The 12210-nt window shown below is 30.3% G+C and overlaps 1 protein-coding gene and 1 non-coding gene across 3 annotated transcripts; one reads left to right on the top strand and one right to left on the bottom strand.

Annotated features, from left to right (window-relative positions):
- Positions 1-6979: 6979 nt before the first annotated feature.
- On the top strand, positions 6980-9161 carry PDLP7 (plasmodesmata-located protein 7). Of its 2 annotated transcripts, none has more exons than XR_002601457.2 (3): positions 6980-7898; positions 7989-8108; positions 8849-9161. XR_002601457.2 is itself a non-coding variant. In XM_022285661.2 (3 exons), exons 1-3 carry the CDS (start codon positions 7134-7136, stop codon positions 8854-8856), a joined length of 849 nt encoding a protein of 282 aa, XP_022141353.1. In that variant the 5' UTR covers positions 6982-7133; the 3' UTR covers positions 8857-9161. The 2 variants fall into 2 exon arrangements, 1 of the variants encoding a protein (XP_022141353.1); XM_022285661.2 differs by having other exon boundaries at positions 6982-7854.
- Positions 9162-11963: 2802 nt separating this feature from the next.
- TRNAV-AAC (transfer RNA valine (anticodon AAC)) lies at positions 11964-12037 on the bottom strand. The gene has a single exon. It is a non-coding gene; the product is annotated as a tRNA-Val (tRNA).
- Positions 12038-12210: the final 173 nt, after the last annotated feature.

Raw genomic sequence — 12210 nt, 5'->3', positions numbered from 1 at the left:
CTTTCAACATTGGCCATTCATATACCAATAATTTTATCCATATGCCACTTAAAAAGGAAAAAAAAAATCTCTTTTTCTGATTTATCAACTTCTCCCTACCAGGGTATACATTATTAAAACCTGGGAACATAATTGAATCGCATTTGAACTTAGCTCTTGTTAAGTCTACTTTAACATAGATGATCTTAGAGAGGATTATTGTTCTTCAATTGGTTAAGAATTGTTAAATGTCAGACATCTATTTTTACACGTTGCGAAAAAGTCACCACATTCAATGAATTGCATGCAAAGAGTCAATGAATTGGCTTTCCACGCCTACCACTCTTAAGCTCTTGGTGTTGTGCGATGTAAATACCTAAAGATCGTATAATAATCTTCCAATGAGGGAACGACATAGAGTTGCATGCTTCTTTTACTTATCTTTTTTAGTTACTATATATTAGACACTTAGTTTGACGGTCAAAGTTATTTAGGGGTCAGTACCAGACTAGTGTCCCTAACTCCGTACTAGCATTCTTTAGGCAAATGTTAGATACCATAATAATAGATCTTTCAGCTTATCCATATACATTTCTAATAGGTTCATTTTCTATGGTAGGAACTCATTTTCATATTAGATAAGTTTTCATAGGTCGGATCATGTGAAATAGGCAAAATAATAATGATGATGATGATAAATAAGAATATTATTATTTTAAATAATTAGCAATAAGGTTTGATTTTTTTGTCATATAATAAGATTCAATGATTTCATTTATATATGATTAGTGTAATACATATGAATTGATGTTTTAAGTTATCAAAACATTTCATCGATTTGGTTATTTACGTGTATTTTTTTTTACAGTGTGTGTAGATATTGAACTTTTTGATCTGGAAGAAAAGAGTAGATGCTTTAACAGCTATGTTAATTATATAAGTTATTAATGTTAAAAAATTCTTGAATAAAAAATTTGCTTACTTTTGTGTCACAAAAGAAATGCTTACTAGGAGGTTCTGAGTTTGATCTCCCGTTCCCACCTGTGCTAAAAAAAACTTTCAATATGCTATCTATTATGATTTCATGAAAAAAAAAATAAAAAACAGAACTATTCAAATTGGGCTTCCAAGCCCATGTATTATGGGCAAGCGTATTAGAACATTTTCTATGGGTTTCCTTGACCCAGGCCCAAATTTGGCAATGCTCACTCTGAGACTGAGAGGCAACAATTTACAATTCTACATAAAATTATAAATTTATTTTAAAGTTTTTATTCCAATATTGCATCCATTGATCTTCAAACGCACTAAAATCTTAAGTAGAGTGCTTTTAGATTGTAGTAAAATACAACCGTTTTAGGATCATTTAAATTAAAACTTCAAAACTTACTTTTCTCAAAAAAAAAAAAAAAGAAAAAAAAGAGAAAAAAGAAACTTCAAAAACTTAGAGAAGTTCATTTGAATCTTGTTGGTAGGAGAAATAAAGTCGACATGGAGAAAAGGAGGATATAAGAATCTAGTGCCTCCATAAAGCACTAGATTTTTACATTAAATTGATTTTCTTTTTTTTTAATACCAATAATTAACCTATATCAACTTCAATATAGGGTTAACGTATTAATTCTCACCTTTATATATTATACTAAAAAAATAACGTGGGGTTAAAGATTGATCTCGACTTTACTTCCTCTAAAGTTTTCTATTTTTCTTTTTTGACTATGCTTCCACTATATATGTTTTTTCTTTTTCTTTCTAAAATTTATGGTTGAAAAGTTTCTTTTTATTTCTCTAACAAAAACTTTTATTTACAATAAAATATTAAATACTTTTTAAAACTAATTATTTATACAAATACAAGTAAATAGTAATTTGTTAGTACAATAAATATATATTATATATATTTATTACTCTTTTTTATTTTTTAAATTTTAAAAATAATTAAAGTTGATTACTAAACCTGCAATGTAGGTACTTATCCCAAAACAAGGATTTCTCAACTTGGACCTCGATTTTTGAAATTGGAGAACCGGATGGAGATAGGGATTAAAAGTTTCTACAAGACTAGGATATATGGGAGAGGGCGTCTACAACTTCTCCCTATACCATTGTCATCTCCATTTTTATCTCTCTCTCTAACATTCTTTTCACTTTCTAACATTTAAAAAAATGAAAGCGTTATCAAACATGTTTTTGTTTTATGTTTTCTAAAAACTAAAAACAGAAAATAGTTATCAAACACTTTATAAGATCAGCCTTTCTTATTCTTTTCACCTCGAAATTGACTAAACATCTTGTTCGTATATATAGCTTGAACACGAAAGTATAAAACTATTTAGAAAGTTATAGATGTTTTCCATTGCAAAAGGGGACTTTGGAAACAAACAAATACTTGTAGATCACATATATTATTGTATTGTTGTATACATCACAGTGTTAGCATATGAAGAGAGAAGCTTTTTTAGAATAGAGACTTAGGACCGAGTTTGTAGCAAATTAATAGTGTATTTGGCATGACTTTTGGAAAAAAAAATGTTTTTCTAAATAAAACAAATTTTTTACAAGCACGTTAGAAAAAATTACTAGTTTAAAGTATGCTTAGTATAGTTTTCTAGGTTATTTTAAATAATTCAAAGTGCTTTCTAAAAAAATATAATATTTAATAAAAAAAAAGATTGCTTTGAAATCTATTTTCAAAGAAACACTGTGATTACTTTAAAAAATGAAGAAAAAAGCTTACCTTAGAAGGAAGTCGCTATGGGCTATGAGAGCCTAATTATATAGTTGTAATTCTGTCTTCACTTGATGAAGAGAAAAATAGAATAAAATAAAATAAAAAAGCAACAGCACTGAAAAGAAACACAATAAAAATATAGTTATTAAATATAAAAAAAAAAAAAAAAACAGATAGCCTTTTTTGCCCTTTTATTCTTGAGCTTTTCCCAATGTTATTTTTAAATATCTTCAAATTTCAAAATACAAAAGCTGTGGTTGCAATCTGCATCTTTCCCTTGTATAAATCTTCACTATTTTTGGCTTGCCAATCTGGTCATGATTCCTCCATCATTCTTCTTCATACTTTTTTTTTTTTTTCTGTTTTGAATTTAATAAGTTTTTATTTATAGAGAGTAATTTATAATGCTTAAAAAAATATCAAAAACCTCAACAAACTGCCTAATAAAATATTGCATTCTTATGAATATCAATTTGCTTTTATGTGTACAATGTCAAATTGGAGCTGAACTAAAGAAAAGGGGGGGGGAATGGCAAGAGATACCTCTCATATATATAATTTTTTGTGCATGCTAGGAATTAAAGAACTTTTACAATATTTTATTTGACCATAAAAAATTTATCACAAAAGAATTTTAAATTTTAAATTTTAAAATTAAGGAGGAAGTGGAAAGAGGTAGGTTTGGGTTAATGTAGCAGGTACTTTTTTGAAGTTTTTTTTTTTTATTTCTTAGCTTAGTTTACTCCACCAGACTATGTTAAAATTTAGTCAATCATAACATAATTGAACGGGTGAGGACACTTATATCTGATCAGGAGGTTGTGAGTTCAAATTTTTCGCCCCACATGTTGTACTAAAAAATTCATAAATTAAAAGTTCTAATCAAAGTATAGTTTTCTAATGTTTCCTTCTTTCTTTTTGAAATTTGTTATAAAATTCTAAAACATAACCGTAGAGAAAATTTATCAAATTAATAAATATGTGTGGATAAGGGGGTTGAAAAACATTAATGGAATCATTTTCATCAAATTTGATTGCTTTAAAAAATCTGTTTTTGAAAATCAAATTTATTTGCTAATATTTTGTCATTTATAATCTACCCTTAACATACAATTTTGAAAACTGATAAAATAAAATTTCAAATATTTATGTTAATTTTCAAAATTTTCTAAAATTTCACATCTATATTTAAAAACAAGTAGAAAAAAAAATCTAAATAAAAAAAACTATAGGTATATATATCTAGCTATCATCTATTTAGTTTTAAAAAAAAAATTACAGGTATCAAATAAACCCTTAGCTATCACTTCATAGTCTTGATGGTAATAATTTAAAGAGAATTATTGTGTACGAAAAGAGATTCTCTTTCACATTTTTCGTGGAAGGCTCTAATTTTTATCTTCCTTTCATTCTTTTAAGAATTACTTTGTTGTAACATGCTTTTCCCATTAAAATACTTTAAACTAAAAGTTGAATAAAGCTCAATGATTTTCCTTTTCTTTTGTCACTCTCAAAGTAATGGAATCGCTTTAAAGCTGTATATTCCAAGAATTTACAAAATGTTAAAATAAGCTAAAAAGATGTGAACTTCAAATTAAATAAGAAAAAGATAAAAGAAAAGTATATTAAGCTTCTGGAAGGTGGGAGAATTTTAGATAGAGTAGAGTAATTATTTCTCACAAATTTACAGAGTTGCTAAAAGTTACGTTAACGTGATTAATTATAATTAATCTTTGATGTTATTATGTAATTTTGGTAAAATGATGATTGGGTTGACCAAGTGCACGTGAACATGGTTCGAGGGTAGCATATTGTTAAAGATAATGTGTGTGGTGGAAGAATACGATGCAATAATAAGTATTGAATTTAGGGTGGGGTTTAGTCTCTTTTGATGTTTAAGTAAGCTTAATTTCGAGTTTAGTACAGTTTTGAGTATCTTTTTATCATCCTGGCATCGAGTTATTTTTCTGCAGGTCTTCCCCTACAGTATCGTCGATCACCACTAAGAAACATAATTATCCAAAAAACACAATATGTGTTCGGGCCACACCTTCAACAATATAGATTGTCGGATAAAAAGTAACACATTAGTCACAATTACTTCGTGATGACTTGTGAATATATGACCATAATCAATTGAGTAAGGTGACATCAATCACAATTCACTCAGCATCTAACTTGCTAATGGAACTAACTTAAAGATGTATAGCGCCCCACCATTGGCTATACACTTTTTTGGATGTTAGATTAGGATTTGACATATGGTAGGTCGATGTAGAGCATGATAAGACATGTTATTTGGTGGATCTTTTTTACATCTATCATTTAATTATCTTTGATGTAGTAGCACAAATGGATATATAAATGAGGTCTGATGTTGCCTTTTATTGATACTTATACTTGATTGGAGCTAATTAATTAGGTATTTATGGCCACTTAAAAGGTGTGTTTGATCCTAGAATTATATTAGTGATTTTGAAAAAAGATGTTTAATGATAATTGATTTTTCAAAACCACCCACGAGTGATACCTTAAAAGTTAATTTAAAGTATCAATTTCTTTATTTTCCAAACATGATCGATAGAGAGGAAAGTGATTTTTTGGCAACGGAAAAAGTGATGTCGCCAAAATCACTCCCAATCGCACCTAAATAGTTGAGGGGTTGGAGGTAGATAGATAAAGTATCTGGATCAGTAGTCCTAAACCTGATGCAAATCAATTAAATAAATGAAAAGAAGGGAATTATTTTTATACTTATTTAAAAATATTGAAATATGAAGTTAATTAAGATGCAAAGCTTGAGATCCATGGACATGCATGTTATCATATATTAAAAGTGAAAGGGAAGGGAATTGACAAAACCTTACACCTTGCTCCACATAATCCAACCAACTTTAATTCCATTGTTTTTTTGTGTAACAATCTGTCACGGGACATTTTTCGGATGATGGTTGTTTTTCTTCTTTTTCATTTTTAATTTATTTTCAAAAATACTATTGACATAGTTAAATTTGAAAAGATATAATTTTTGTAAATATATTTTTAAGTAGTTACTATCACGAAATTTGAAATGTATTCATTAAAAAAAAATATTGATGTGACATTAAAATACATTATTTTGTTAGTTAAATTGAAAATATTTGTAAAAAAATTAAAATACCTTACATGTTTAATTTAATAAATTTGAAAATCTTCTATGACTCATGCTGAATAACAATATTATTTGGATTTGATCATTAATAGCCTTAATAAAGAAAAAACTCCACCCATACAACGTTATTGTTTCAATTTTTAAGAATAATAAATAATGAAATTGATTATTTTTTTTTAGAAAGAATAATGAAATTGATTATTTTAAAAGGTTGGAGGAAAAAATGACATAAAAGTCAAAAGCTAAATGGTAATTTAGCCAAATATTTATAAAAGAAATTAATTAAAAGAGCCCATCATCTCACAACTAATATATACCTATTCAATATAACTGCTAATCCAACCTATTTTTCATACATACAAAAACAATTCACTAACCTTTTTACCACACTTCTCAATTCTTCTTTCTTATTTCCAATTTTTAAATAACATTCCTAACTAATTTTCCTATTTCTGGTTTCTCACATTTTAAAATTGTATAAAAATTTATTGTTTCTATTTTCATTTATTTTTATAACATAAATAAAAGTACTCTTTTATTCTTCTTTGATCTAAAAAGTGAATAATAAATAAATAAAATGTTAAAGTTGGTATATATACTTAAAAAAACAACTTTCATATAATATTTTTACGTTTTCTTTTAATTAGAACAAGAAACAAGAAATAATTTACATTATGTTTCTCCTTTTAATGTTAAAGGATAGAACAATAAAAAATAATTAAATGTAATTGTATTTTTCTTTATTTAATCATTTTTAGTAAGGATCAGATTCAAACTTATCACAGATATACTTTAATCAATTAAGTTTAACTCAATTGAATTTTTTTTTATATAACAAAAAATTAAAAATTAAAAAACCTTAATGTTACTTCACTAGGTCCATACTTTTTAGCAGAAGGTAACACTAAGAAACAATTTCACGGGGAGGAATGCAAAAACAAAATTTTTTTAAAAAGATTAATCTGAAGACAAGTTAAAAGGAGCCAAATATTTTCTTTTTTTACCCCTCAACTAATTTCTCTTGAAATGGATTGTGCACCTTTGTCATCTCATCAAACAGTGACCAAGTAACCATATACATTGATATAATAATATATATATATATATATATATCCATTTCTCTAAAGCTTGACAATTCCCCATCATTAGCTTATAACTACCAACAATGTCACACAAATCAGAGGTAGCAGAGAGAAGATCAGAGAAGAGAGAGAAAACCCCATCTTCTCCCTAAACCCAAACCGATCTCTTATTATTTCCCAAACTCCAAAAATGAGGATGAGGAGCTCTGTTCCTCTCACTCTTCTCCTAATTCTCTCATCTCTCCCACTCCCCTCCCTCTCCGCCGTCGACACCTTCGTCTTCGGCGGCTGCACCCAGCTCCGGTACCTCCCCAACTCCCCCTACGAGTCAAACCTCAACTCGCTACTCACCTCCCTGGTCAACTCAGCCACCTACTCGTCCTACAACAACTTCACCATCCAGGCCTCCTCCCCACAGGACGCCCTGTACGGCCTCTACCAGTGCCGCGGCGACCTCTCCATGCCCGACTGCGCCACCTGCATCGCACGCGCCGTCACCCAGCTCGGCGGCCTCTGCTCCTCCACGTGCGGCGGCGCCCTCCAGCTCGACGGCTGCTACGTCAAGTACGACAACTCCACGTTCCTGGGCGTCGAGGACAAGACGGTGGTGCTCAAGAAGTGCGGGCCCTCCGTCGGGTACGAGGAGGAGGCCATGGCGCGCCGGGACGCGGTGCTCGCCGCGCTGGCGGGGTCCAGTGGGGCCTACCGCGTGGGTGGGGCCGGGAAGGTGCAGGGCGTGGCGCAGTGCGTGGGGGATCTGAGCGCGCCCGAGTGCGGGGACTGCGTCGGCGAGGCCATCGGACGGCTCAAAAGCGACTGCGGGACTGCGGATTATGGGGACATGTTTTTGGGGAAGTGCTACGCGAGATACTCCACTCATGGGCCTCCGTTTTTTTCCAAGGCCCATCATGGTAAGCCCTCGTTTCTCGCTCCAATTTCCAGCTTCCTCCTGATGGTAATGCATTTTTTTTCCTTCTTTTTTATTATTTTTGTTTGGGATTTTTAATTTTGGGGATTAAAAAAAAAACGGTTTGAATTTGAACAGATAAATCCGGCGGTGGCGGTGATGGGGAGAAGACATTTGCGATTATCATTGGCCTTCTAGCGGGAGTTGCTCTCGTCATTATTTTTCTCGTCTTCATAAGAAAGGTGTTCCAAGGATCTGGTAATTACAAATCATTCCATTTTTCAAACCCAAATGAAGTATTTGTTTAATTACAATTTTTAAACACTACTTTTCACTTAAATCTTACTCAAGTTCATCATGTTTTGAAAGTGATTCATAAGTTTTTTCATTTTTTTATTTTTTTGGAAAAAGTCAAATGCATTTTCAAAATAACTTGTTTAGTATTTTTGGCCAAAGTGTTAGCTGTATTAATATTCACGGGGTTCTTTTTCAAAATCAATTGACAATGTGAAATACTTAACATGCACTATTAAGATGAACAATGCCTTTTTTTTCATCAATCTTGACTAGATCTCATTTTTTGACTGGACGCTCATTTGAGATTTTTGGGCTTTGATACCATATTAATATTCATGGATTCTATCATCAAATCAATTGGTAATGAGATGAGTAAACCGTATCTCCTATAAATCTTTGTAAGGTTCATTTTCAACGTGTGATTTAACATGGATCGTGGCCCTTTTTGGCTTATCGATCTTGGTCAAATCTCTTTTTTTAGACGAGATATGTGCTCTTGAAAAATACTTAAAAAGGGCTTTTACTAAAGTGCTTTATAATCAAAATAATTTTCATACAACTATTTGTTTTGAACATAAAATGACACCACTAAGTTTTTTTTTACCGTTGTTTGTAGTTTTGATTAAAGAAGAAAAAAAAAGTATCTTCTCTTTCATTCTTTTACTTACTTTTGTGGTATTGGTCTGTGCATTGTGATGCAGGTAAATAATAATTAAACAGCAAATGGAAAAGCTTTATTAAAAGGAGTTGGATTATCTTTTGGGTTCCACTTTTCCTCTACATTTTTATTTTCTCTCCTTTATTGGTTTTGGATTTGGTGTTTCCAAGAGAACTTTGTGTAATATGTTTATTATTACTTTACTTGGCTCAAAAGAAAACCCACATAGAGAAGAAACAACACAAAAAAAGCTGTATCCCCATTCCCTCTCTACTGTGGAAACTGTGGCACATTCTTTGTAAAACATCATATGCAGAAAATTTTTCATTTTTTTAATCATAATATTATTCTACTTACTTTTGGAGTTCATCTTTTTGTTTATTTTCTTTTACCTCAAGAAGAAATTAATAATTCGATATTATAGAATTAGAAGGGAAAAAAAAAACAACAAAACATGATGAAAAGTTGTGCAAGTTGAAGTTTATTTCTTCTTTTTTCACTTAAATTAGAATTCTTATCAGTTTTACAAATGAGAAATCTTTGTAACTTTGAAAATTACAAAACAAGTTAGTCAATATGAAATACAGCTCATCTAGACCAAAAATCTCGACCAAAAAAAGGTTGGGAGTTCAAATTCTTAATACCAAACAAGTTAGTCAATATGAAATACAGCATATTCTTCACTGTCACAGCCTGCAAATCAAACTAGATAAGGAAATACAAAGTCTAAATCAAAATAATTAAAAGTGAAAGATGGCTACACAATTGGTTGGGGTTGAGTTAATGCATATATTTGTTTCCAAATACGAATGTTCCCGCTAGTTATTTAACAAAATTTTGAACCAATTATGATATTAAATCCTAGATAGGTGGCTACCATGGATTTGAACTCATTCCTTCTAAGTCATTTGATATTTGCATTGGACTTCATTGACCACTTGAGTTATCCCATAATGGTTGTTACACTATCTATAATTACGGTCGTTTTTAGATGGGATAGATTTAAATATGAACCACTATGGTAGCATTATAAAGTTTCTTTATTAATTCTATCGAGCCTCTGGCCTTAGGTCAAATAGTAAAAAAGAAAAGAAAATAAAGCAAGGAAGGAAGGCAAAGCAAATTAAAGGCATGCAATTCTTAGAAAATGGCCATTCAACTTCAGTTCTTTATCCCATAAATGGTTGCATGGGCATGTCTTTTTCTCTATAGTGAGACACACTCTCTAAAAGAGCAATTCCTCAAAGATGAAAATTTCATTGAGTTGTTTCCATTCAATAATTGACCTGCCAATGGGTTGTTGTTGTGACCTTATTGGTTAAGCAACACACACCAAACAAAAAGCTTTTGAAGTTGAGAAGAGAATTTTTTTTTCTCAACTTTTATGGGTGTGGTTTGCTTTTTGGAAAATTTTAAAGAATTTATGATTGGAGAATGTGGGTATAGTTTTGAAAAAATCTTTGGTATTCAAGCCGAGGAGAAAATGATGTGTGCCCTACCCATTAAAATAAAATATGACTTATTATTCAGCTTTGAAATAGACGATATAATATCGTATCATTACGGGTATATGAAGGAGTTGATTCTCCTTACATTTATGTTTGAAAATATAGAGTGATAAGAAAATAAACAATAATAATCCTATTTCTTTTTATGAATGGTTAAAAAAAATTGTTAGGTTATTATCAAAATGAAAGGAAAAATTGTATGTATATAGCTTTCATTTACAAAATATTTGTAAATATGTAACTATGTTAATAAAAGAGAATTATAAAGGTTGATTAATGTTTTTTTTTAAATGACGGGAAAATCATTGCTTACTCCTAAATTTAGAAAGTTGTATAATTTTAACAAAAATAAAGTAATGTATAAAAACTTCAAAAAGAGTGGCTAATTTAATGAAAATCAAGTTTTATACAAAATTAAATTTGGTTAATACACAAAATCGACCATTAAATAATTCCATCAAAACTTACAAATTTCAATAAAAGAAATCTATTATAAGTGCATATTAGAACATTTGGATGAGAAATATGAATTGGAACTTAATCAACATAAAATTGATTATTGAAACCAAAAACAAGATGCGATTTGATCCCAAAGAACAAAAGAGTGGCTTTTAAAGAGGTCAATAATGCTTGAAAAGAGACAAATAAAAGATGTAAATTATTTCCTTTTGCTTTTTCCAATTGCTAATTAAAAGAAGGGTATCAAAAATTTGATGGAGTGGAACTCCCATGGAACTCTTTTTAACTTATATATATATAATATACAAGACATCATTATTGCCTTTACTTTTTTTCGCTTTTCCTTTTTGACATATGGCCTTTCAAAACTATATATAAACTGCTTGAGTTGTTTCGATATAAATCAAAATAATCGATAAATAACTTAAGATGAAAGTTTGAATCCACATTTTACCCCTCGTCACATCGCGTTACAAAGAATACATTACAATCATCTTGATAAATGACATACTCTTATTTTCCCTAACTTTTTTATAAGCTTTGATTAGAATACAAGTGAGAGCACGAGAACTTTTTTATCATTTGAAATAGACGTGAAACCTTAGAAAGTTGCAGATAAAAACCCTTCCACCGAATGAAACCCTTAAACTATTAATACCTAAAACTTCAAAATCAAATTAGCACAATCCCAAAGAAAAAATTAGCACAATCCCAAAGAAAAAATTAGATGACCGATTAGTTTGTTGATCGAAGACCAAGAAGCCAATAAATTAGGAGAACTAGTTCCCTACTCAAGGTTCTGAAAAAAGCTTTTCCGACCTAAAATTTTCGTCAGGAATAGTTATGATAAGCTATTCAAATCTGATTTATATTATAATGTAAATAAACAAATTCTTAACTTATTCACCTACTATATTTTTCTAGAAGTCGAAGAAAAGAGCTTCATCAAAAAGATTGGAAGTTGTAGTAGTTTTTTTTATTACTTGGTCATCTTATATGTTATTTAGTTGTTTATTGAGTTATATCCTTACCATAATTTTAAGTTTAACCTCGTAGAGAAATTAGAAAATATATCCTCACTCAAAAACAATATATTTTTAAAACAATTTGGCTGCCCGGATTCGAACCGGAGACCTTAGAGAAATTAGAAAATATATCCTCACTCAAAAACCATATATTTTATAAACAATTTGGCGTCGCCCGGATTCGAACCGGAGACCTTCAGTGTGTTAGACTGACGTGATAACCAACTACACCACGACACCAGATGTTGAAATCGTGTAATAAATTTAATAAAACAAAACTTATGTTTAGGAATTTTGACAAACGGCCCAAATAATCTAATTGGGCCCGATTACACCATAAAAAAACAGCCCACAAACATGAACAATCTATTTCTATATATATATATTTTGAAATATATTACTACCTTTTTTCA

The sequence above is a fragment of the Momordica charantia genome (assembly GCF_013281855.1).
Source record: "Momordica charantia cultivar OHB3-1 chromosome 4 unlocalized genomic scaffold, Mcharantia_2.0 BLBB01000004.1, whole genome shotgun sequence".
Lineage (NCBI taxonomy): Eukaryota > Viridiplantae > Streptophyta > Magnoliopsida > Cucurbitales > Cucurbitaceae > Momordica > Momordica charantia.
The sequence above is the reverse complement of the archived record's forward strand: the minus strand, read 5'-3'. Positions and strand labels throughout refer to the sequence as shown.